Source organism: Homarus americanus, unplaced genomic scaffold, assembly GCF_018991925.1.
Source record: "Homarus americanus isolate GMGI-L3 unplaced genomic scaffold, GMGI_Hamer_2.0 scaffold25827, whole genome shotgun sequence".
NCBI lineage: Eukaryota > Metazoa > Arthropoda > Malacostraca > Decapoda > Nephropidae > Homarus > Homarus americanus.
In genome coordinates this window covers 1,101,003-1,127,397 of record NW_024738300.1, presented here as the reverse complement: position 1 = coordinate 1,127,397, position 26,395 = coordinate 1,101,003, and the positions used below count along the sequence as shown (strand labels likewise).

The window sequence follows — 26,395 nt, the reverse complement described above, 5'->3', positions numbered from 1 at the left end:
GTCTGGATGTCGTTCTTAGTGTGTACGTCATTTATGGGTGTCATCCTGTGGCTGCTGCAGAAGGCGTGGTCGTGGGTGTCAGGTGAGCTCGGTGTCAGCCTGGTGCCCACAGTCTTCCATACCTGGGGGATTATGCTGTTAGCGCCTATCCCTACACTGCCTACTAACAGCACTGGCCGGGTAGGAACTATGTTATATGCTACTGACCATAAAATAAGATTTATAATAATTTGTTTGATAACAAAGAGTTGGTAACAGGAGATGCTTAGATATTTGAAGAAATAACACGGCCAAGGAGGACAGGCATAGGATGGTGTTATAAAATTATTTAATAAATCAGCCCTATTTCTTTATGTCATACACATATCAATTCAAAATAAAATAGTTATTTAAACCTTTCATGAATTTTCTTGGCATGAAAATACGTAATTTATATTTGTCTAGACCACCTATGGGTGTATTTAAAAGTCCTCCTCTGGAGTTATCCATTAAGTGTTGTTTCAACTAACAAAATAAAACATTAGGTAGATTTATCGACAGAGAGTTATTGCGGTAAAGTGATGGATCATTATTGTGTGAGTGATGTTTATAGTGTGTGGTAAATCCTGGTACAGGTGTTGATAGGGTGGTGGCTCCTGGTGTGTGTGATCGTCACCACAGGCTACCGCTCCTCCCTCATCGCCCACCTCTCCGTCCAGGGCAAGTACCCGCCCATTAACACCTTCCAGGATCTCCTCAACCGAGATGGCTGGTCTTGGGGTTCTTATAAATTTGAGGGAGGTAATTTCCTCTACTTCAACGGAAGTACTGATCCTGATGTTCTAGAAATAAATAGAAATATGGAGGTTAGTGAACACGAAGTACCTTACGTTGATGCTGTCACATACATTTATATGAAAATATGAGTTTACGTTCTTTCCTTCCAAGTACACACACACGCACACGCACACACGTCCCATCTATCAATACGGAGTAGCATCTCCCACACATTACCCTATAAAGCACAGAAACAAAATATACCATACAAAAAAATTAGGTTATACATGAATGAGCCAAAGGTGGATGACCAAAAAACTTTAACATGACATATGAATAAGGAAGGGGATTTATAAGAAATTAAAGGGAGGGGAGGAGCATCTCACTGATATAAACTCCTTTCTTTTTTCCTTTCATGTTTAAGGTTTTTGGTCATCCACCTTTGGATCATTCATATATGACCTAATTTTTTGTATGGTATATTTTGTTTCTGTGCGGTATGGGTTAATGTGTGGGAGATGCTGCTCAGATCCGTATGTATGGATTGAAAGACTGGATGAAGTATGAGTGAGATATTCTCATACACTTTACTTGCATGTGCTACTGGATGATGGTACATATATATATATCTTGATAAAATCACACGGGAAAATGGAAACAACGGAGTACCTTAGCTTTCGTCAAGAAGGCGATTTCATTCCTTGGTTTTTATAATTAATTTTGTTATCGATTTTTAGAGAGCTTTTAACATTTTGTTGATTTTATTGTTTTTTTTATTTTGGTTCATTTGTAGTTTAAGATATTTCTTTTTGGGCACATATGTCCATCATATACATGTACATATAAATACACACTCATTTGCACTTACACAAGCTAACACACTTGCCCTTATATATATATATATATATATATATATATATATATATATATATATATATATATATATATATATATATATATATATATATATATATATATATATATATATATATATATATATATATATATATATATATATAAATAATACAAATAAAGTATGTCTGTTTGTGTTTTGTGTCACTTTGAAATCTCGGAAACACTTTTACCGATCTGTAGTGATGATGGGTGGTGTTATATGTAGTGATGATGGGTGTGGTGTTTATATGTAGTGATGATGGGTGGTGTTATATGTAGTGATGATGGAGTGTTTATATGTAGTGATGATGGGTGGTGTTATATGTAGTGATGATGGATGGTGTTATATGTAGTGATGATGGATGGTGATATATGTAGTGATGATGGGTGGTGTTGTTATATGTAGTGATGATGGATGGTGTTATATGTAGTGATGATGGATGGTGTTATATGTAGTGATGATGGGTGGTGTTATATGTGGTGATGTTGGATGGTGTTATATGTAGTGATGATGGGTGGTGTTATATGTAGTGATGATGGGTGGTGTTATATGTAGTGATGATGATGGATGGTGTTATATGTAGTGATGATGGATGATGTTATATGTAGTGATGATGGATGTTGTTATAGGTAGTGATGATGGATGGTGTTATATGTAGTGATGATGGATGGTGTTATATGTAGTGATGATGGATGATGTTATATGTAGTGGTGATGGGTGGTGTTATATGTAGTGATGATGGATGGTGTTTTATGTAGTGATGATGGATGGTGTTATATGTAGTGATGATGGATGATGTTTTATGTAGTGATGATGGATGTTGTTTTATGTAGTGATGATGGGTGGTGGTGTATGTAGTGATGATGGATGGTGTTATATGTAGTGATGATGGATGGTGTTTTATGTAGTGATGATGGATGTTGTTTTATGTAGTGATGATGGATGATGTTGTATGTAGTGATGATGGATGGTGTTATATGTAGTGATGATGGGTGGTGTTTATGTAGTGATGATGGATGTTTTATATGTAGTGATGATGATGGATGGTGTCATATGTAATGATGATGGATGGTGTTATATGTGGTGATGATGGATGGTTTTATATGTAGTGATGATGCTGGATGGTGTTTTATGTAATGATGATGGATGGTGTTATATGTGGTGATGATGGATGGTTTTATATGTAGTGATGATGAAGGATGGTGTTATATGTAATGATGATGGATGGTCTTATATGTGGTGATGATGGATGGTTTTATATGTAGTGATGATGATGGATGGTGTTATATGTAATGATGATGGATGGTGTTATATGTGGTGATGATGATGGATGGTGTTATATGTAATGATGATGGATAATGTTATATGTAGTGATGATGGATGGTGTTATATGTAGTGATGATGGAAGTTGTTATATGTAGTGATGATGGGTGGTGTTATATGTAGTGATGATGGGTGGTGTTGTATGTAGTGATGATGGATGGTGTTATATGCAGTGATGATGGGCGGTGTTGTATGTAGTGATGATGGATGGTGTTATATGTAGTGATGATGGATGGTGTTATATGTAGTGATGATGGAAAATGTTATATGTAGTGATAATGGATGGTGTTATATGTAGTGATGATGGATGATGTTATACGTAGTGATGATGGATGGGTTATGTAGTGATGATGGATGGTGTTATATGTAGTGATGATGGATGGTGTTTTATATAGTGATGATGGATGGTGTTATATGTAGTGATGATGGGTGGTGATATATGTAGTGATGATGTGGTGGTGTTATATGTAATGATGATGGATGGTGTTATTTGTAGTGATGATGGATGGTGATATATGTAGTGATGATGCATGATGTTATATGTAGTGATGATGGGTGGTGTTATATGTAGTGATGATTAGACAATAAAATAATAACAATTTAATGCTAAAAAATATAACTTGCTGTATCGTAGGAAAAACATGGTGGAACTTATACACCGTTAATGAACTATTGATGGAAGAAGAAATTTTGGGGACTGAACAGTGAGACAATGTGGAGCTTCCCGAGGGTGGCGTCCACCGTGGCCTAGAGGGCGGCATGATGATGGAAGGTGTTTTCTGTAGTGATGATGGATGTTGTTATATGTAGTGATGTTGGATGTTGTTATATGTAGTGGTGTTGGATGTTGTTATATGTAGTGATGATGGATGCTGTTATATGTAGTAGAAAATGATCAAGTCGCGATGAAATTTGCTTGAATGCTAATAGACAGAGAGCTGCGGATCCAGAATTTAAGAGGCAATACACAGTAAATTCACTTGCAAGAGCAGCATGCATTTAACTGCGACAGAGATAGAATATGAAAAGTATCCTCTGTTGTCATTGGCAACATGGATAAGAAAATGTGAACACTGCCAAACAGAAGTATAAAGAGAATCTGCTGACTGTGCCGCTCTATGGGAAGGCATGACTGCCAAATTTGGAAAACCACCACAACCATTGAAGACTCTATGCTGGGAACAACACCAGAGTCAAACACTTCTGAAAATATACAGTAGCATACCCATGCTTCCAGATGAGACATCCTTGAGCTACCAGAGCAGTTCTCGCAGAGCACGATACATACCAACATTCAAAGTCCAGTCAAATCTATCACAAAGCAGGATCCTCTTCCACTGGTCGTGATGAGCAGTACAGTTCTTCCAAATCTACTTCTCCATGGGAGAACGCTAAAAGCAGACTACTATCAGGTGTGGCAATTTCAAGGTGTCAGAAATGAAGCCAAGTCCTATTTATCCAAGAAATGCTGCATGAGCACAACACGTATGTATAGTCATTTAAAAAACGCCCTGTAAAAACATGCTCTCTGACGAGTACAAAGTCAGGATCAAAGAAGACACACACCCCTAAGGGAGAACATGAAAGAAGATCTAATGTCTTAGAAGTTGATGAAGTAGCCATCCTGATTGTTTTGGTCAAGAGTTTGAGAAACGAGACATCATACCAAAATGAGACACGAGCTGCTCACAAGCAATATCAGAGACACATCGATCCTATGATGCACTGCAGCATTCCTCTCATCTTCTTAAAAGGTAAAGACGTATATCACTTCAATATTCTCACACAGATCCAGCGACTGGTGCGGCAAAAAAGTAGTAAGATTCTCCCTTCCCTTCACTGAGGTCCGCGATGGCTACGCATGAAAGATTCCAGGATGCCATGACTCACGTCAGAAACTCATGGACGACCAGATTCTTCATTACTTTTTACATGCAACCAAAGTGGACTGACATAACAGAAGCTCTAATGAAGGCCAGAAAGGACAAGCATCGGCATGACATTATAGCGAGAGACATTTCGTCAGAAAGTGATCAAACTCATGGACTTGCTTACAAAAGATCAATCTTGACCTCACACGGTGCTAAGATGTATCTACTGAGTGGCAGAAACGAGGTCTACCACATGCCCAGTATGTCTTGATCTGGCTGAAAGAGAAACTTGACCAATATGATTGACAACTGCATACGAGCAGAATTTCCTGATCCCGAAGAAGATCCAGTTCTCATGAGATTATCACATAAAATGATCTGTGGGCCAAGGGACATTCAACAGACACTTCCTGCATGAAAGATGGACGTTGCACCAAAAACTTCCCAAAAGACTTGATAAAGGATACTCAGAGGAAGAAGATGCTATCCTCAGTGGCTAGGAGAGGAAGAGCGCTATGCGACGGAGGTTTTACAGCAGTGTTATGAACTGGAACACACAGTGAAATAACAGTAGACAACAAATGGGTGGTCCCTTACAATCCTTTTGAGTAAAGCGGCCCAAAGTACATCAATGGAGTTCTGCAATCTAAATAAGTCCATCAAGTATACAACACGTCAACAAAGGCCCTGACCAAGTTGATGTTTGGCATTGGGAAAAAGGATGGAAATCTGCGATGCGAGGTGACACAGTTTCAGCAAGGCCGTTATATATGCAATAATGAAGCGTTATGAGAATTTTATTTTCCCATACACAACGATGTCCAACAGTAGTTCATCTGCCATTCACCTGGAAAATGGACAAAGAGTATATCAGTTGGTGAAGAGTCCTCCAAAATCAAAATGGCAATCCATGCTGATATGACCCTCACTGCATTTTTTCAAAACTTTCACAGGTGAAGACGAGTTTGCCTCAAAAACCCCAGGCGTTGACGTACCCAAGTTCTACATATATGGCAGGCTTCAATGTAAAAGTTCCAGAGAAGAGCCTGGCGATCCATGAAGGATATCCAGGATAAAGTGTGCTGACATGTCTACAAGGTTCACTATCCTTATACCTTTTCAGTTGCCTCCAGCGTTATGTTTACTATTCGTTAGGGTGACTGTAAAGTAGCTGCTTTGGCAGTCTAATGTCGTCCATGAGGATAACATGGCTAGCTCAACGTAGTTGTTCATGGGAAAATGGTCGCCTCGATGCTTCTGCAGTTGGCGTCAGCAAGCATTTCTTCTCTTTATATCCCCAGCGAACTCGGAGGATGGAACGTCGACTACGTTGGTGAAAGTTTACAAAACCTTGAGGTACCTCCATGTAACCCATGTCTTGCTGCCATATGGTAGGGGTGGGGAGATCCACTGGTCGATATACGTGTAACTTTGTAGATAATTTCAGCTCCCTTCAGTTGAAGACACGGTTTCGAATTCTGCAAAGGCTTGAGATGCACATCTGATCCTATGAGTCTCTTCGTCGATATCCGCGGTGGTGGACAGGAGACCCGAGATACCGAGAGTGTGTAACATAGAGGTTCTTATGTTCTTATGTGTGTCTGAAACAGGGCAGGTTGAAAGAGGGTGTGAGTCTTACGTACATTCACCTTAAGGCCGAAGTGTGCATATGCATCTGCTTAGGTGTTCAAGATCTCCTGTAGGTCACGTTCAGTGTGAGCAACAAGAGGAGGTCGTCCTGCAAAAAAAAGTTGAAAAGACGCCCCTCACCCGGTACTCGATGTCCACCCTGACGGTTAATTTGGCACTGACACGAGTAAGGAAGGCAGCCAAGAAAATGGAAAAGAGATTGGTGCCAGTACACACCCTTGTTTGGATGGGGAAGAACTCAGACTGGGTCCCATTGTGCCATGCCATCGCGGAGTTGACTCACCATGAGGATGAATTTTAGGGGACAGCAAAACGGCTTAGAGTCCACCAGAGGGCCTCCTGTTGACCGAGTCGAAGGCCTTGGTTATGCTGATGAAAGCCATGTTCAGGTCATGATGCTGTTTCTCTGCACTTTTCCTGTATCTGGAGGGCAGCAAAGATCAAGTCAGTGGTTCCACCTGATGGTCTAAGCCACATTGAGATTCTGGGAAGAAGTTTTCCGCCTCAGGAAGAAGTCTGTTTAGAAGGACTCAGGGAAAAAAATTGCGGCTACGGACAGCAGGGAGATCCAGTGGTAGTTGCCACAGTCTGACCAGTCTCCCATGTTCTTAGAAATATTGGTGATGGAGGGGTCTTTAAGAGCTTGGGATTTCTTTTCCCCATATTCTTCAGAAGAGAGGAGATCACTGGTAAGCAGAGGTCCTCCTGCTTTATACACCTCGGCTGGGATTCCATCAGGCCCTGAGGCTTTGTTATTTTTCATCTGTTTGATGTCAGTAGCTACCTTATTCAGGGGTGTGGAGGATAGCCGAGGCGGGTCAGCTCTGGATGCTGAGTACCTGCTGGGTATTCAGGACGTCAACATCGGTGTTTCGGTTTATCAGTAGAGTGCTCCTTCCAGCGCTGAAGGAGCCATCATCATCTTTAATTATGGAGTTTTCACATGAATATAGGGCTGCGCCACGGTGATTGGCCCATAAAATGTTTTGGGAATTGAAAATTTGCGCATCTTGTTCTGACCTGGAAACTTTTGTGTTTCACATGCTTTATTTTTAAACCATTCATTCTTTAGATTGCTAGGTTCTAGGCTTCAGCTTTTCTTGGAAGGTATCTGCTTCGGTCCGAGACTGAGGGTTGTTCTACTAGTCAGTTAAAGCACCAGGTTTATCATTGATGAGTATATTGATTGTCATTCACCATACCAGTCCTGGTGTATTCTTTCGATCTGGCCGAGGGTCTCCTGCAAGTTTTTTTCATGACATTGTTGAGAATATCCAATCGGCACTAGGATTTGGGTTGTTCGTTGTCGGTTTGTTTTTCAGCCTATGTTTGAGCTGCTTTCTGAAACATGTACTACCGTTGATCCTCCTGACGCTTAGTGCTAAAACCTCTTTTAGAGGCTTGCTGCCTTCGCCTTTTTGGGGCGACATGAAGTGAGAGCTTGGCTCTGACGAGCCGATTATTAGTGTCGCAGTGGTCTGAGCCACGCATGGCACAGGTGACGAGGACGTTACGTCGATCTATTTCTCTAACAATGATGTAGTCAATGAGATGCCAGTGTTTGATGTGGTGAGTGTTGCCACGAACCCTTGAACTTGTCGGCCTGCCTAAACAAAATATTGGTGATAGTGAAGGTGTGCAGCACACTGCTGAGGAGGAGTAGGCCATTGGGATTACACTGCCTAGTCCATTTCTCCCCATGGCTACCTGCCAAATGTCAATCTCTACCAACTCTGGCATTGAAGTCACAGGGCGCAAACTTTCCTCTGGGGATAGAGGTTAGCACTCTGTCGAAGTCGGCACAAAAGGCCTTCTTGAAGCCATCTTCTGCATTCAGTGTTGGGGCATATGCACTGATGAAAATGCATGACGTGAGTGATTCAGTGGGACTCGGAGCATCATGAGGCGCTTGTTGATTAGAATAGGCATTTTAGTTAGCCTGTAGGATGCATTGGCGGATGGTGCCAACTCCATAAATTCGGTTTCTTCTTCGCAACAGGCTTACCATTCCAGAAGAAGGTATAGCCAGATCCCCGGTCTGTGAATCAACCCGCTGGGAGCTGGGACTCACTAATGACTGCTATGTCGATGTTATACCTAGCCAGCTGTTTTGCCACAAGGGCAGTTCTTCTTTAAGGACGCTCATTTGTGCGAGTATCCAGAAGGGTCCTGATACTCATGCAGCACCCATAAGAGGTTGCATAGTTTGTTTTTGTTTGGATCTGTGATTTTGGTCGTATTTTCGACCCCATAAGGATGATCTTACTGCAGTTGCCCAGTCAGGATGTCTCTTTTAGGCAGGCTATGTTTAGGGCACCTTTTGTAGCCCTTCTGTGTGTGGGGTGAGCAGAGTGGCTCTCGAAGGTTGCTCAGTCGCACAGACAAGATTGGATTGTACTGTCGCCTAGATCCCAGTGCATAAATGACCATCTTATCCGTGCAGCCCATGTGCAGAGTTGTGACTAAAGATCCTGGCAGTCATCCTGCCTGTTCCCGTCGCCATAGATCTTTTGGTGGTATAGGTGTTTTGATGATGATGAGAGGATGAGCTGGATGATGGCTGCACGATGAGTTGATTTATGTGGTACGGCAGGAGCACGGCTACAGCCATACCTTGGCTCTCCTTTTCCTGATCCAGTGGTGCAAGTGTTGCAACGACTGGGAGAGGAAGAGTTGCAATGGACTGCCGATAGACCAGATTGTTGGGTTTCGCCTTAGTAGCCTGTTCATCATGCATTGCCTTCGTCTGCCTGTGTAGTCGTTGGTTCCCATGGTGGTCACCTCTTCCGCCTATACCACCGTTGGGGTCTTGTTGAGCTCTGTAAGCATGTCTGCCTGATGCAGGGCTCCACCGCAGATTTTTCTTTCAGGTTTACTCCCATAACCTTATACCTACCAAGGTTAATCTGCAAGGCAGCAGGGAAATGGTTGGTAGTCGCCAGGACGTATCAACATGGGCCTATGCAGTTCCCCTGCCCACTGCAACACACACACAGACACACACACGCACACACACAGATTATTCGCTCAGTATGATGTATGATGACAGCTGAACGACTTATATGTACACTGTCCTTATATACTGTAACACACACACACACACACACACACACACATGCTACGGTAAACCTCTAATTGACTTAATAATCTATTCTAAGTGCTAATCCACTAAATATATCATCTTATGGTAATAAGAACAATTATGATGTAATTTACTGTGGATACCCACTGTGTTGTATTACTAATTACACGGCAATACTAAGCTGAATATGGAAGTCACTCATGTTCTCCAGGTGCAATTTAAGTACTGGTGAGAACTCAGATACACCTGACCTCCTAGTCCTTTCGAGCTAAACTGAATCATTTACAGACTTTACACTCAGCTAGACTATAAGCAGTATTATCTCGGTACTATAAGAAAAATCAGAGAAAATACACTCATTAACCACATAAACTTACAGAGTGACTAACATACAGAAACAAAGATGTATACAAACTAGAATGACGAGAAACCTTCAATAAAACTCATGATTTTATTATACTCAGCCATTCATCCAAACGCCGCCATAATCCCACGATAAAATCTATTAACACCTATTAACTTAAGTCACCCGTATCTTATAAGCTGATTTAACCCGAATTATAGTGAGTATTAGCCTTCCTTTACCTTGCCTTTCCAAGTCTAATTAATGAATGATCTTGTATGATAATATCGTTATAATCGTTACTGAAGTATTCATATCGTTATTTAGGTATTCATATCGTTATTATAATCATTATTTAAGTATTCATATCGTTATCATAATCGTTAGTTAAGAACTCCTATTAATCTTTCGTACACTCATATTGTAACTTAAGCACTCATATCGTTACTTACCACACATATCATTACTTAATCGTTACGTAAGCACTCATATAGTTACTTATACACTCATATCGTTACTTAGCCACTCAATGGTTACTTAATCACCATATCGTTACTAAGCACTCTATATCGTTACTTACCATTCATAAATGCTATTACCGTTCCATTATCAATCTCAATTCATAAACCATCACAAATGGTGAAAATGCTATTCATAAAAAAACATATTAGGACAGGGCGAGTCGTCATCCTTAAAAACCATAAAGATAAATTTGGGTGATAAATAAAAACCCGTTAGTCTTTTCTCTGTCGCTGGTGATTCCGGCGACGGTTTATACTGTATGACTCGTCTCCAGTTGGTTCCTGACGCGCTGACGAAGGTTTGAACACAGGGTTAATGCGTTTTGTGTTCTCCTGTCACGTTTTGTGGTCTTTGGAACCCGATAACCTTGTATATCTCACACATATACATAGACACTGTTTGTTATACATTATCATACACACAGATGCCTCTTATAATCAATTTGGTTATAGAATTCTGGAATGTTTTGAGTTGATTTGGTAACGAAGTCCGTTTATCGTAATGTTCCGAAGCTGACACTTGTGGATGCTTGAGTAGTCTATTGTATATACAACCATGGCTCTCACTGATGCCGAGTCCCCTCACACACGTACCAAACCGACAACATTTGCCGCCCACACCTGTCAAGTCAAGTGTTGTCACATCCTGAGTATTGGGAGCAGCTTCATGCCAGGATGGATCGTCAGTGCCTCCGTGTGGTTCAGAATCGTTCGTGGAGGCTACGTCGGTCTTGTTATTAATTTCTGAGAGGGCATAAGGTCCCAAATGCAACGTGAGGTAAAATAACGTATTTCCACACCTCCTTTTCATACTTAAAAAAAAATCTTGACTACTAAACGAGATTAATAAAATAGATATAAATTTAACATAGGATTCATAAAAGACGTACTTTAGATATGAATAACTGTAGGAAAAACAAAGTCTTCCTTTCGTTAGATGAACACACACACACACACACACACACACATGGTTGTTATCATATCCTCCACACTTACTCTTAACGTCTTATTCATTCTCATAGATTCATAGAACTAAAGGGAATCTGATATGAGATATTAGGATAAGGAGGATCACCAACAGTGGGTGACACAGATGGTCCACGAAATTCGTAAAAATAAATGATATGTTACGATTATATGTCCCCACCCCCGACCTAGTGTATTGCGCCACTCGAGGGGCAAATCTGTAATACAAAAATGCAAAATAAAACGTATAAATAGTAAAAAAAATTATTATAATTTTTGGGCAACTTACCAAGTCTGCTAGAGTATGGCAGTGCTACTTTGTTCGATGTCCCTTCTCAGTCAGCCATGCGCTGTCCGTCAGCTGAGCAGGTGAGAAGATGAAACCTGACGGTTGAGGATGACCTGATCACGAGATCTGAGGTTGACGAGTTCCACAACAAGAATTTAAATAATGAGTTACTTAATGCACAAAGGCAGAACATAACATACAGAAAACTCAGATCAAACAACAATGACCCTAAATGAATAAATAATTATTTAAAGAATATTATTGGACAAAGGAAGGCTATAGGTAGGAGAATAAATCGTGGTGAAGTTTACCTCCGAGATTATTATAAGGTATTAGCCGGTCGGGTTAAGACCGAGATAAGAAAAGCAAAGAGGAATAATGAACTGAAGGTAGCAAGGGAGGCGCAGTCAAACCCCAAGGGATTCTATCAAATGTATCAAACTAAAACATGAGAAAAGATTGGACCAATACAGTCAGATACCGGCGAGCTAACTGATAACGACGAAGAAATGAGCAATAATCTGAATAAATATTTTTCAACAGTTTTCACCATCCAAAATTTTAACATGATACCCGAGGCACCGACTCTATGCAAAGATAGTGAAGAAAATAAATTAAGCGAGATAGTAGTGACTAGTAACGATGTTAGCAAGCAAATAGACAAACTAAGGCCTAATAAGTCACCAGGTCCCGATGAGATATTTGCCAGAGTATTAAAGGAATGTAAGGAAGAGCTTAGTATGCCTTTAGCAAAGTTGTTTAACATTTCTTTAAAAACGGATGTAGTACCAGAATCCTGGAGGATAGCGAATGTAATACCGATTTTCAAGAAGGGGGATAGATCACTATCCTCTAACTACCGCCCAATCAGTCTAACATCAATAGTAGACAAATTACTGGAAGCAATCATTTCAAACTCTATTCGAAATCACCTGGAGAAGCACCGATTGATCAATGATTCCCAGCATGGCTTCACAAGTGGACGTTCTTGCCTAACTAATCTATTAACATTCTTTTCATCAGTTTTCGAATCGGTGGACGAGGGGCACAATTATGATGTGGTATATCTCGACTTTAGCAAAGCCTTCGATAGAGTCCCCCACGAAAGACTAATTAGAAAGGTAGAAGCACATGGCATCAAAGGTAATATCCTTAAATAGGTTAGGGCGTGGTTACAGGACAGGAAACAGCGAGTGAGCATTAACGGCACCAAATCCCATTGGAGCAACGTCGCTAGTGGAGTTCCCCAAGGCTCAGTACTTGGACCATTATTATTTATTATATACATAAACGACATAGATATCGGCATAGACAGCAACATAAGTAAATTTGCTGATGACACTAAAATAGGACGTGTAATTAAATCTGACAAGGACTCCGCAAAACTACAGGAAGATCTAAACAAATTTTTCGAATGGTCTGAAAAATGGCAGATGAAATTCAATGTGGACAAATGTAAAGTACTCAGTATAGGAGATGTAAACAGGGAAACCAGTTACCAGATGAACAACGATGCCATTGTGGAATCCGACTGCGAGAGATTTAGGAGTAATGATAAGTAGGAATCTTAAGCCAAGTAAACAATGTGTTTTTGCTCGTAACAAGGCTAATAAAGTACTTGGGTTCATACAAAGGAGTGTTAGTTACAAGACTAGCGAGGTCATCTTAAAGCTATCTCGAGCTTGAGGCCTCCCTTGGATTCACATGGTTCAGTTCTGGTCACCCGTGTTACAGAGATGGATATAGAATCCTTGGAAGAATTCAGAGGAGATTGACAGGACTAATCCTGGGCATTAGGAACCTTGTGAGCACAGAGACAGGTTGAAGCATCTTAATTTGTACGCCCTCGAAGACGTAAGAGTAATTGAGACATGCTCGAGGTGTATAAATGGAAGTTAAGGTTAAAGCAAAGGGGACATTACAAACGTACTCAAACTATCCAACCAGGAGCGAACTCGTAGCAATAGTTTTAAATTAGACAACTTTAGATTTAGGCGTGAAATAGGTAAACATTGGTTTTGAAATAGAGTAGTGGACGAGTGGAACAAGTTACCAAACATCATCATTAACTGGAACACGCTGGATAGCTTCAAACATAGGTTGGATGGGTATATGAGTAATAGGGGTTGGGTGTAAACGGGACTGTCCAGTATGAGCCAATAGACCCGCTACAGTTTCCTCCATTCTCATGTTCTTGTGTTCTTATGCGCTTTGAACATGAGGGTGATTTGAAGGAAGAGATTTTTTCTCTGCTTCACTACGTACCAACAAAAACAACTAGTTCTGAAGTGTTCAAGACTGCGAGCGACTACATCGTTAACAAATGTGGGTTGGATTTCAAGTTTTGTGTAGGCATATGTTCTGATGGCGCTGCGACAATGCAACAAAAAAAATTTCAATAGAACTAAACAGTGTGCTCAGTGAGGTTGTAAAAACTGTGAACCATGTAAAGCAAATTCTTTAAATTCGAGACTATTCACTGCATTATGTGATGATATGAGAGCTGATCATAAACTGCTCCTATTGCATGCCGATGTACGTTGATTATCGAGGGGAAAAGTCCTGTCGAGTATTTGAGCTACGAAACGAGCTTGCTGAGTTTCTTCAGGACAAAAAACCAAATTGGTCACAATTGTTCTGAGATGTGGATTGGCTAGCCAAGTTGGCTTATTTGGCTGATATATTTGCCATCTTTATTGATCTCAACACCTCCATGCAGGGAAGAATAGCTTCGTGTTTTACAATGGCAGACAAGATCGATGGACAAAAACAAAAGCTAGAAGCATGGAAGTGTCGAGTGTCAAGAGATTGTTATGACATGTTTCACCAATTAGCGGCAGTCATCGCCGATGCAGGCGAAGACCTTAATGTTACATCTCTACAAATTGTCATCAGAGAACACTTGACGAATTTGGCAGAACGTTTTCAGCGTTACTTTCCAGCAGAAGAAGATCCACGGAAAGGGAATGGATGGATCCGAAATCCGTTTATGTCATTGAGAGATGACTCAAGTGTCACTATGGAGGATAAATTGTTGGAGCAGGATGCTGACGAAGGATTGAAGATGAGTTTCTAAACGACAACATCACTTGGTTCCTTTTGGATAAAAGTGAAAGCAGAATATCCTGAACTTACTAAAATTGCTCTGAAAACTCTTTTCCCATTTCCTTCAAAATACCTCTGCGAGACTGGCTTCTCAACCATGAGTGTCATTAAGACAAAGTACAGGAATAGTATGGATATTCATTCTCCATTGCGCGTGGCTCTGTCCTCAATTGAACCACGATTAATAGAGCGGATAATGGAAAAATCGTGCAAATAATGATACAAGCATGAAATTTGGCATGATCATATCCTTGGGGCTACTTGTCAAATCTGCCTAATTGGCCATTTGGAAATCCAAGATGGCGGCCATTTTTCAAGATGGCTGCCAAATTGACCTTCGAAAGATGATTTTTTTTATAGAAATTGATGTAGTTGGTCAATCTAAATAATCTTAAGTGTCGATATGTATGTTTTGAAGCATGCTCAGATGATGTTTTCTATTTCTGATACTCTCAGATATATATTTGTCTTATTTATGACTGGTTTTATGTACTGGTTTTATGTTTTTTCCAACTAGTTGAGGGTAGCATGCAGAGGGTCTCTGCATGTGAGGGAGTGATTGTCGGGCACTACCAGGGCACACTGGTGACATCACTGCTGTGCAACCCAGCATGGGGTTCAGTGTCAGCTAAGAAAAAGCATGTCATACTGCAACAGCTTAGTGTCCCAAATGCTGCTTAACCAACCCCAAATGAGTTAAGCAGCCGCACCTGAATTGACAGGATGTGCCAGCGCGGGAGAGCCGAGCCAAGGATAACGGGGTTTTAGTTATCTGGATGGTGTACAGATCGCACGGGACTAATGACACTGGATGAACGATCGGACTAGGTGTAGGGCAAAAGGCATGAACCTAGTTGTATCCCATACAAGAAAGTGCTCATCAGGGTGGTAAAAGGATAAACCCTCGGCCCTGAAGATCAAAAATAGTTATGGACACAAAATCTACCAACAAATCATTCCTCACTGACTGGGCAAAGTGTTGTCTTTGTCAACAGGATAAGAAGGAAGATCTTAAGTCTCCACATGCAAATCCTGCCAAAAAAAGGAGATGACGGTTACAAGAGCTTGGCAAGGAATATTCCTCTATTTCATTCAATCACTGCACTGCCAATCAAGCTTGACCCTGCAAGACTTGTTGAAGATGATGGGATAGAGGAGACCTTGAGGAGAAACAAGGCACAGTATCATGAGAGTTGCAGACTTCTGTTCAACAACACAAAGTTAAATAGAGCTCAGAAAAGGCAAACCTCTGCAGTTGCTACAGAGGAGAGCGGCAGTAGCAAGATACCACGAATGTTCAGAAACCCCAAAGCAACAGAATGCTTTCTATGTGAGGAAGAAGTTTGATGGTTCTACAATTATCAGCCCAGCTAGAGAAGCAGTTGTATGCCAGTACGTGGAAGATGGAGTGGTGTGTCCACCAATCTTGAGGAAGCAGTTGTTCACGACTTCAGCAGTGGACAACATTGACCACAACCCCACTGCGACTACGGCCAAAACGTCCTTCCATGGGACCAGTGTGTCCATCTTCCAACATCCAAGCCCTGAGCAGGCTGGTGAGGAGCGTGAGCCACCAGACGGAATGCAGATACGATGGTCAAGAAAGTTCTTGAGCTTCCAGAGGCATTCACCAATGTCCGACCAGCTTATATTATGAAGAATCCCATCTCCTTGGTAGCACCTCAGTCATTGCCAGCACCTGAGTCAATCCAGTCACACCTGCAGGAAGAGGTCTTGCTCACTGAGGATGTGGCTGATGAATTCTGGCATCACGGGCAGCTCACCATGCAGCACAGAAGGAGTTAGCCATTTGAAGTGAGAATTACGTCTCTGCTTCCCCTGCTTCGAGATCATTCTTACTTTGGCAAACCATCAAGCATGTCATGGAAAACGTTCGTGATACAGTGGCTTTTCTGAACCCAGGTCAGATCCCAGTCATAGCTGCTGACCAGCCACTGTATGTCCTGGCAAAACAAATCAAACGGCATTGGCCTGAGTATGGAGAAGACAGTTATGTTATTATGTTCGGGGATCTACAGAGATGGCTGCACTGAGATCACTAGGAACGCTACTACAGGACAGTGGTTGGACCGGTTCCCTTGTTGAAGCAGGAGTGGCTTCATGTGGTACAGCAGAGTCTTTTCTGTCTGTGTACTGTGTACTGTGCTGTCTGGACTTTCCTGCACAGCACTTTGCAGCTGCATTGTGAGCAGCAGTAAATGCACAAAGATGTACTGTCAGGAGAAGTCACAGGACCTAGTGCTAATAGTGAGTACTTTTTTAGTAAGTTCTTTTATTAGATTTTTTACTAAGTGTTATTTTTGTATAAAAAAATGTTACAATGGATTTAAAACTATAAAAGAATCATTTGAGCATGCTTGAAAACATTCATATCGACACCAAGATCACTCAGATTGACCAACTACATCAATTTCTATAAGAAAATCAACTTTTGAAGGTCAATAGGGAGGCCATCTTGATTTTTAAATGGACAATCAGGCAGACTTGACTAGTAACCATAAGAGAATTACCATTCCAAATTTTGTGCTTGTATCACCAGTTGCATGATTCTCTTGAAAAATTGCATTTAGCTGCCCCACTATAACGAACATAAATTATCACACATTATACTAATGACTGTCTAGCTAGCTTAGCTTCACCCTCCCCCTCCCGGCCTCCCTTGGTCGGGTGGGCGCTCATATGGCCCCCACCCCCAACCAATCACCTTGACTCAGCTAGGCTCCTATCACTCCTAACACTTTACTTCCTGTTTTGTTTCCTCTCCTCTCCTCCCATGGCAAAGTCATTTGTCACTCTACTTCATTATCATCATCATCATCATCTGGTCAGAGAGTCGACCGTTTCTGCTCAGAGTGTAAAGTACCAGCCTAGTAGAACAACTGAAGATAATTGTTGTGTGAGTACTGTGGAATTGTTGTGGCGGAATACAAAAGTGAAAAGACTACAGACTGTACACTGGTAGTATGCTGACTATACTGTATAATCGAAGTGAGAAGTCCAGTTGTGTAGACTTTACCCTGTGAACAGCGTTGTGAAGAATTAGTGATTATTAAAGCAGATTATAGTTCACAAGTGTGTTTCTGTGACCTGGTGGAAATCTACCTGCCTGTTGTTTGTCTGTATATACTCTTACCCGGCACACGTCATCGACTCACAACGGGGCCTGCGGGTGGGGGGTATAAGGAAAAATAGAAGAGAAAAGGTCTACTGTATATTAATCTACACCACGAAGATGCCGGAAAACCAGCTTTTGAAATAAGTTCAGATTGTAATAGTATGGAAACACAGAATAAGGCGTTCCACAGTTTGGCTGTGTGAGGAAAGAAGGATGTACTGGCCACGCTGGCACTAGCAGCCCACGTCCCCACAAACGAGAGGAGAAGAACGAAAGACAGAGAGGAAGGGGAGGAGACGGATAGACGCCACCGGGGTCGAGAGCAACAGCATCATCAACACAGCAGCAGTAGGGGATGAGAGCGGGTCGTTCTTTCCAAGGGCGGCTGCTTACCGAACTCTCCTCACTATTACCGCTGCCGTCAAAGGCGCCAATAAGAGCAAATAAATAAAAAATAAAAATACTATAACTGGTTATTCTAGTGTGACCTAAACCCATACAGACGAGTGTTATGAGCCCACGGCCTTGCCAGCGGTACACAGGATGCCAAATGCACCGAACATTGCCCGCTAAAGTACTTGTAAAAAGAGAGAGTGAAATATCATTGCGGCGAAGAGAGATTATCAACTAAAGGAGGAGAGTTAATAAGACGAAATGCCTTTGATTCCATCCTATCTAACATTGAACAGAAGAAGAACCACCCCAGATATGTGAGCTGTACTTGTGTTATTTACTGCTTCTGTACACACGATCTTCGCCGTTGGTGGTGGAAGCTGGGTAAGCGGTGAAAGAAGGGTCGTAGCAATACAAAATTTTATCACCTTTGGGTAAAAACGTCAGTTGCTTTGTAAATTTGATCTGGGATTATTCTTGTTCAGCGTAAAAAAACACACACACACAATATTCTTATCAGCAATCCATATACATGCAGACTTTCATCTAAAAATACCTTACTATTCGAGAATCGAACCCCGAACCTCTGTCTGTGAACAAGGGATCGATACGACGGCGAAACTAATCTAAGAAAACCCATACTAGGGGTTGTTATATTTCACACAAAGCCTGCTCATACGTCTTATTATTAAGTAATATAGGAAAAAGAAAACACGAAGCTCCCAAGTGCTTGCATGTAATTCTTTCAGGGATGAGTACAGACTGTACTCATCCCCGCAAATTGTTATATATATATATATATATATATATATATATATATATATATATATATATATATATATATATATATATTTATATATATATAAATATATATATATATATATATATAACCTCACCCTGCCAGGACTCGAACCCACGATCTTATGGGTGTGACAGGGGAACGATACCTCTAGACCACTAGGACACTAAAAGCAGTTCTAGACTCTGTTATATTTCACACAAAGCCTGTTCATCGAGCTGATGGCGCCGTGAACCTCCAATTGGGAATTACTCGTGCCCCTTAGGTGATCAGAGTAACATTTTACCAAATCCGGCTTCGAAACACGAGGTTCCATATACATTTCATTAGCCCATAAAGCTCGCGGACTTCTACATATAATCAACAACCTCACCCCACCAGAGGCATTTCAGATTTCGGAATTTTTCGTTTTTCAGAATGGTTAGTTTTTTCTTTCACGTGTATTAGCCCACCCGGGCATAAGTCACTGACCTACTTTGGGGCCTGGGGGGGGGGGCGAAAATATAATAATAATAATAATAATAATAATAATAATAATAATAATAATAATAATAATAATAATAATAATAATAATAATTATAATAATAAAATAATAATTCATAGGTCTTTTTTTTTGTTTACGGGGATTAGCCCACCCGGGCACAGGTCACTGACCCACATCGGGGCCTGGGGGCCGAAAATGTAATAATAATAATAATAATAATAATAATAATAATAATAATAATAATAATAATAATAATAATAATGATAATGATAAAAATAATAATAATAATAATAATTCAGATAAGTAAAATTAAAAAAAAAATTATGATAGCGATACAAAAAGAATAATAATAAAGAACCATAAAGAAATACAAAAATTAAAAGAAAATAATCAAAAGTGAGAAACGATATATGTATGTTGTGTTGTCAATAGTAAGAGAAAAAAATTGAAACCTGCAATTGTGTGTAAATGAGGCAGAAAGTCAGATCAGCAACCTGGGACTTGGTCACAATTTTTGTAATGCCAATGGCAGCAGGATCTACCACAGACAGCACATTATGCTTCCAATATCTTCCCAGGCGGTAGTACCTCCCTGTTTGATAGCTGCCTACTAGGTCGTGTTTCTCACTTTTTATCTTTTTTCATTCTTGCATTTCTTTATTATCATTATTATTATTATTATTATTATTATTATTATTATTATTATTATTATTATTATTAATATTATGATTATTATTATTATTTTATTAATACAGTACTATTGTTATTATTAATATTATTAATGGTATTATTATATTTTATTATTATTATTATTATTATTATTATTATCATTATTTTTTTATTTTGGTGTATTTTTATTAAAATTTGTATTTACTATGAATAATTATTATTATAATTAGTATTACTATTACATTTTCGCCACCCAGTCCCCGATGTGGGTCAGTGATCTATGCCTGAGTGGGCTAATCCCTGTAAAAAAAAAAAAGTTTGGCTGCACAAAAAAAAATCGGTTTTCAGAGCCTTTCGGTTTTCAGAATTTCGGATAAAGTGTTGTTGTCAACCTGTATATATATATATATATATATATATATATATATATATATATATATATATATATATATATATATATATATATATATATATATATATATCTCAGTATCTGTTACTATTACGGTAAGGGACCTGCATCTGGAACACACTCATAAAAGTATTTAAAGAGGTCACAAACAGGTTTTTGAGACGGAAAATTGGCTGGAGCATACACTGGCTGGCGAGTTCTCCTTCATTTACCTCAAGACGTGGATCCAGATTTTTGTGGCTAGGCACTACACCGACAAGTACGGTAATACACCTTACCAATATGGCACCACCGAATATCCCATTTTTGGAGGCAACGTCTGGGGTTTCAGGCAAGTAAATTGTGACAAAATTTCCCTTTTTCAATTAATACTTTCTGAGGCAATTCATGATGAAATTACAGTTCAAGTATGTATTATTCCATATAAATATTTCTTTATTTGAAGAGCTAAAGTGTATAAAGATACTATCATTAACTTTTATTATTTGAAAAGATGTCCCTGTATACCTGCTAAATAATAATAATAATAATAAATATAATAATAATAAATATAATAATAATAATAATAATAATAATAATAATAATAATATTAATAATAATAATAATAATAATAATAATAATAATAATAATAATAATAATAATAATAATAATAACAATAATAATAATAATGATAATAATAATATTACTACTACTAATACTACTACTACTAATAATTATAATAATTAACGGTTACATAATTGGTGAATGGTTACTTGATTGAAATATAATATACATGTAACATAAATAGTACAAACATGATATAATAATAATAAAACGAAGGGGAGAAAGTCATCCATAGGAGAATTTCAATATATTAACAATACTAAAATAGGTTTGTCATGGAGTGACTAAACTGGTTAACTACGAGTCGTATGTGATATATATATATATATATATATATATATATATATATATATATATATATATATATATATATATATATATATATATATATATATATATATATATATATATCACCACACAGACAAGGTGCACCATTTATGAAGCAGATCAGCAAGATGAAACAACGACTGATCGAGGCTGGACTCCTGAGCCTATGGTTGGATGATGTCCTAAAGAATGAGTTTAAACAGAACAACACAGAAGAAGAAGGGAAGGAGCAGCCACTGTACACTGAGGTAAGGAATGTTATAACGTAGCTCCATAAGTAACTTGTATTGCTCGGTATAGTTAAGTTTACTGTTAACTATGTCTTGATTATTACAACTGATCAACTCTTCCAACAGTGTCATGGTGTATGACTATACTAAATCATGACAACGCCTTGGTATCCATCAGGCTATTATGGTCGCAGCAATACATCACATCTTATTGCTGGGACATGATGTTCATGATATAAAAGATCTCAATACAGGGGACGCATTATACTTGCCTCATCTTTCAGCAAGAGAGCGGTCAAGTGGTGCTGACGTTGGACCACCTTCAGGGAGCCTTCTACCTGTCGCTACTTGGATGTTGCCTCGCCTTCGGTACCTTCCTTATTGAAATCTTCTTCCACTATTATCATATACAAGATCAAGATTTGGCTACCACTGCTCGACATAACATTATGTAATATTGATCAGTTACTATTAATGATACTGGATATACAAAGAACCTTTTTGGATGTTTAAACTTGGCGAAAAAACATAGCTATTATATTACTATTCTGGACATCAAGGTGTCCGAACAACGTTCAACAGGCTGGCCAGAAAGTTCTATTGGCCAGGTATGAGGAGAGATGTCACTAAATATTGTAAGTACTGTCAGTTTTGTCAAAAGGTAGGCAAAGCCAATCAGGCTATCCCACCTTTTCCACTTGTAAGAGTACCTCACGTACCTGAGCCCTTTACAACAGTACAGTGTGACATTGTAGGCCCTCTGCCTAAAACTTCTAGTGAGTTTGAATATTTATTTACAGTCATTGATACCTCCACTAGGTACTTGCATGCTGTACCTCTTAGGAAAGTTACTGCTAAGGCCCTTGTTAAATGTTTGCTTGACCTGTTTAGCCACTTTGGGTTGCCGTACCGTGTTCAAACGGACGGTGCTTCATATTTTGTAGGAAAAGTTTTCAAGGAAGCCCTAACAGAGTTGGGAATAGTTCATTGTGTTTCTTCTCTTTACCACCCCCAGACTCAGGGTGCAGTAGAACGTTCACACCAAACCTTAAAAACTATTTTGCGCAAGTATGCTTTGCAGTATGAGTCTTCTTGGGATATAGATTTACCTTATATTTTGTTTGTTCTTCGGGATGCCCCGAATGAAACCACAGTTTTTACCCCTTACGAGCGTGTTTTCGCTCATCAAGGAAGAGGTCCTCTGCACATAATTAGAGATAGATTGTTAGGTAGTAGTGAAGAGAGCATTAGTGTATTAAGTTTAGTAGGAGAGGTTAGAGAGAAACTTCTAAATTGTTGGAGCCTTGCCGCAGACCACTTACAGCAGTCGCAGTCCAAGACCAAGACATGGTACAACAAGCGTGCCAGACACAGAGAGTTCCAGATAGGAGATCAAGTTCTCATTCTCTTGCCGAGACATCGACAGCCGCTCCATGCGAAGTTCAGTGGGCCATATAGAGTGGTGAAGAAGGTAAGCCCCACAAATTATATTATCTCTACCCCTGACAGGCGCCGACTACAGCGCTTATGTCACGTCAACACCATCAGGCTGTACCACACACGCCCAGCATCCCCATCTGTTGCTGATGATCCAGTTCCCGTGTGTGCCGTTGACACTTTCTTGGTAGACGGTGAGAAAGAAGAGGAAGAAGAAGGGGCAAGTCTACTCGCCCTGTCATCAGTCAGGGTTTGGCAGTCCAACTCCGTGGAGTTGCAGGAGAAGCTACAGCATCTACCGGGACACCAGAGAGCTGACGTACTGGCAGCCATCCAACAACATCCTCTTGTCTTCCAAGACAGGTCTGGCTGTACCATTGCCGTGGTGCATGATATTGATGTTGGTTCTGCTAAGCCTTTCAAGCAGGCTCCCTACCAGCGAATGGTGCTCACCAGTCACTCTAGTACCAAAGAAGGACGGCACTCTTCGATACTGCATCGACTTCCGCAAGGTCAACGCCGTCACCAGCAAGGACAGCTTCCCTCTACCAAGAGTCGACGACTGCATCGAAGCAATCGGGAACGCCAAGTTCCTCTCTAAGATTGATTGCCTTCGAGGGTTTTGGCAAGTGCTCGTCGTGCTAAAGACATCTCCAGTTTTGTGACATTAGCCTTTCAAAGGCTGATGTCACAAGTCACGGCCAATTTGGCTGGTTGTGTAGTATATTTAGATGATGTAATTTTTTCTGACACTTGGTCAGACCATTTATGTCAGCTAGACGCTCTCTTCACTGACTTAGAAAACGTAGGACTTGTTATAAACTTTGCTAAGTCAGAATTTGTTTGTGCTCAACTTTTGTGTGACAATTTCTCAGATGCCTGTTCCATGTAATAAACGACAAGTCTGCAGATTTTGGGGTTGTGTGGATTATTACTGGAGATATATTTGTAATTTTTCCGAGTTGGCACTACCCCTCACTGATTTGTTGAAGAAGGGTAATATATTTTGTTGGACTTCAAGGTGTCAGGATTCTTTTCAATACTTGAAAAATGTATTATGCTCATATCCTATTTTGAGAGCCCCTAATTCTTCTAAGCCTTTCAAGCTAGCCTGTAATGCTAGTGATCTTGCTGCAGGTTCTGTCCTGTTGTAAGAGGATGATGACAGTGTAGACCACCCAGTGGCATTTTATAGCAAAAAATTCAATCCAGCTCAAACCAACTATGCAACATTGGAAAAAGAATTGCTGTAAATTTTCCTAGCTTTGCAACATTTCAGTTATTATTTCTTACCAAGTAGGCCTATTGTAATTTATACAGATCACAAACCATTGCAGTTTTTCAAAACATTCAAATTAAAAAAACAGAGATTAATTCGCTGGAGTTTGTTCCTTCAGAACTATAATTTACATGTTACACATGTTAAGGGTTCAGACAATGTGCTGGCTGATCTGTTATCTAGACCCACAGAATGAACTCTTATGTCATATCAAAATCTGTGCAAGCCAAAATTATATTTTATGGGGTGGAAGTGTTATGACCGTGTCATATTTTTCTATTATTTTTTATAACATGCTTCCATGCTGTTCCATATTATTCCTGTAATGATGTGTTATATTTACTATTATATATTCTAGTCACCTTACCCTGTGCTGTTAAGGTTTTAACTGTTATTATTTGTTCAAGCCTATCTTATTTCTTCATTTAGTTTTGTAACAAGCATTCTTTGTTTCTCTAACGACCATCTGCATTGTTAAACGACCCATGTTTCACAGGCGTGTCTCAGTGGCGGGAGCCGACCCTATATATAGTATCACGGCAGCAGACGGAGTTCAGTCCAGTCCTCTTGTCATTCAGTTCACGTTCTTTTGAATGACACCCGTCACCTGTTACTTATACTATATTTTATTTCTGTGTTGTTCCTGTCGCCACCAATGTGGTATATCTATGTGAGTAACTATTCATGTCTCTTATGTGTCCATCAGTGCTTGCTTAGTTACATTTAAGTAATTCATTGTTGTTTCACGATAGTTAATTGCAGTGTTAGTTATTTTATATGTTTACGCAGTGTTAACGTAATCCAGTGTTTTATTTTTATTCTATATGTTTAAGCAGTTCTTTTGATTTTTCGATGTTTTAGTATCATTTGTGTCTTAAAAGTTTCGATAGTGAATCAATTTGTTGTGACAGCCTACGAGGCTCTTTATTGTATTAGTATTTAATTTAATTTAATTCTTAAAGGTTTACTTTATTTGTTTTTATTCCTTTTTGATTTACTTCACTTTTTTTGTTTGGTTACGCGTAGAACCTGGATATTAAAGTAAATTAAAAGACAGCGTAACAATGGTTACACTTCTTGTTAATCACAAAATTTTCTAATTTGTACATGGCATTACTCAAATTCATGTATACATATTCGATATGTCTAGTGAGACTAGATTATATAATGACAATTGAATTACAAGGTAATAATAAAGGGGTATTTTCCAAGTAAATACAATGCTTCTTATCTCTCGTAAGAATGAACAAAGCTGGGAATGGACTGATGAGACATATTTGTAGCCTCGTGTTTCCTCGCAGGATTCGGTTAAACGCTACTCCAACCACATAAGAACATAAGAAAATATGGAGTCTGCAATAGGCCGGTTGGCCTGTGCATGGCAACTCCTGTCTAGAGTTACAACCACTCTTTATTATCCATGAATCTATATAGCCTCCTTTTAAAACTTCCCAACGTTCCAACACTTACTACAAAGATGCTAAGCTTGTTCCACTCGTTCCACAGCTTGTTCCAAATAGGGTGGTAACCCTTTTTGTGGACCAGTAAATAAAATTTACAATATATATATATATATATAAAGAAATTTAAAATAAAATAATATAATAATAATGGTAATAATAACAAAAACAACACTGTAATAATAATAATAATAATAATAATAATAATAATAATAATAATAATAATAATAATGAAGAACCATAAAGAAATAAAAAAAATAAATAGTGAGAAACAATATATGTATGTTGTGTTGTCAAAGTAAGAGAAACAATTGAAACTCTGCAATTGTGTAAATGAGGCAGAAAGTCAGATCAGCAACCTGAGACTT

At 39.4% G+C, this 26,395-nt stretch overlaps 2 protein-coding genes across 2 annotated transcripts; both read left to right on the top strand.

Annotated features, from left to right (window-relative positions):
• Positions 1-21,154, top strand: LOC121873992. The gene is made up of 3 exons (XM_042377872.1): positions 1-180; positions 615-845; positions 20,844-21,154. Exons 1-3 carry the CDS (start codon positions 7-9, stop codon positions 21,132-21,134), a joined length of 696 nt encoding a protein of 231 aa, XP_042233806.1. The 5' UTR covers positions 1-6; the 3' UTR covers positions 21,135-21,154.
• Positions 21,155-21,718: 564 nt separating this feature from the next.
• On the top strand, positions 21,719-22,488 carry LOC121873991. Its single transcript, XM_042377871.1, has 2 exons — positions 21,719-21,869; positions 22,136-22,488. Exons 1-2 carry the CDS (start codon positions 21,732-21,734, stop codon positions 22,304-22,306), a joined length of 309 nt encoding a protein of 102 aa, XP_042233805.1. The 5' UTR covers positions 21,719-21,731; the 3' UTR covers positions 22,307-22,488.
• Positions 22,489-26,395: the final 3,907 nt, after the last annotated feature.

Coding starts and splice junctions, on each gene's coding strand:
- LOC121873992 (XM_042377872.1), top strand. CDS start 7: ATGTCGTTCTTAGTGTGTACGTCATTTATGGGTGTCATCCTGTGGCTG. Junction 181..614: donor CTACTAACAGCACTGGCCGG/GTAGGAACTATG, acceptor ATCCTGGTACAG/GTGTTGATAGGGTGGTGGCT. Junction 846..20,843: donor AAATAAATAGAAATATGGAG/GTTAGTGAACAC, acceptor GGTCACAAACAG/GTTTTTGAGACGGAAAATTG.
- LOC121873991 (XM_042377871.1), top strand. CDS start 21,732: ATGAAGCAGATCAGCAAGATGAAACAACGACTGATCGAGGCTGGACTC. Junction 21,870..22,135: donor AGCAGCCACTGTACACTGAG/GTAAGGAATGTT, acceptor CTCATCTTTCAG/CAAGAGAGCGGTCAAGTGGT.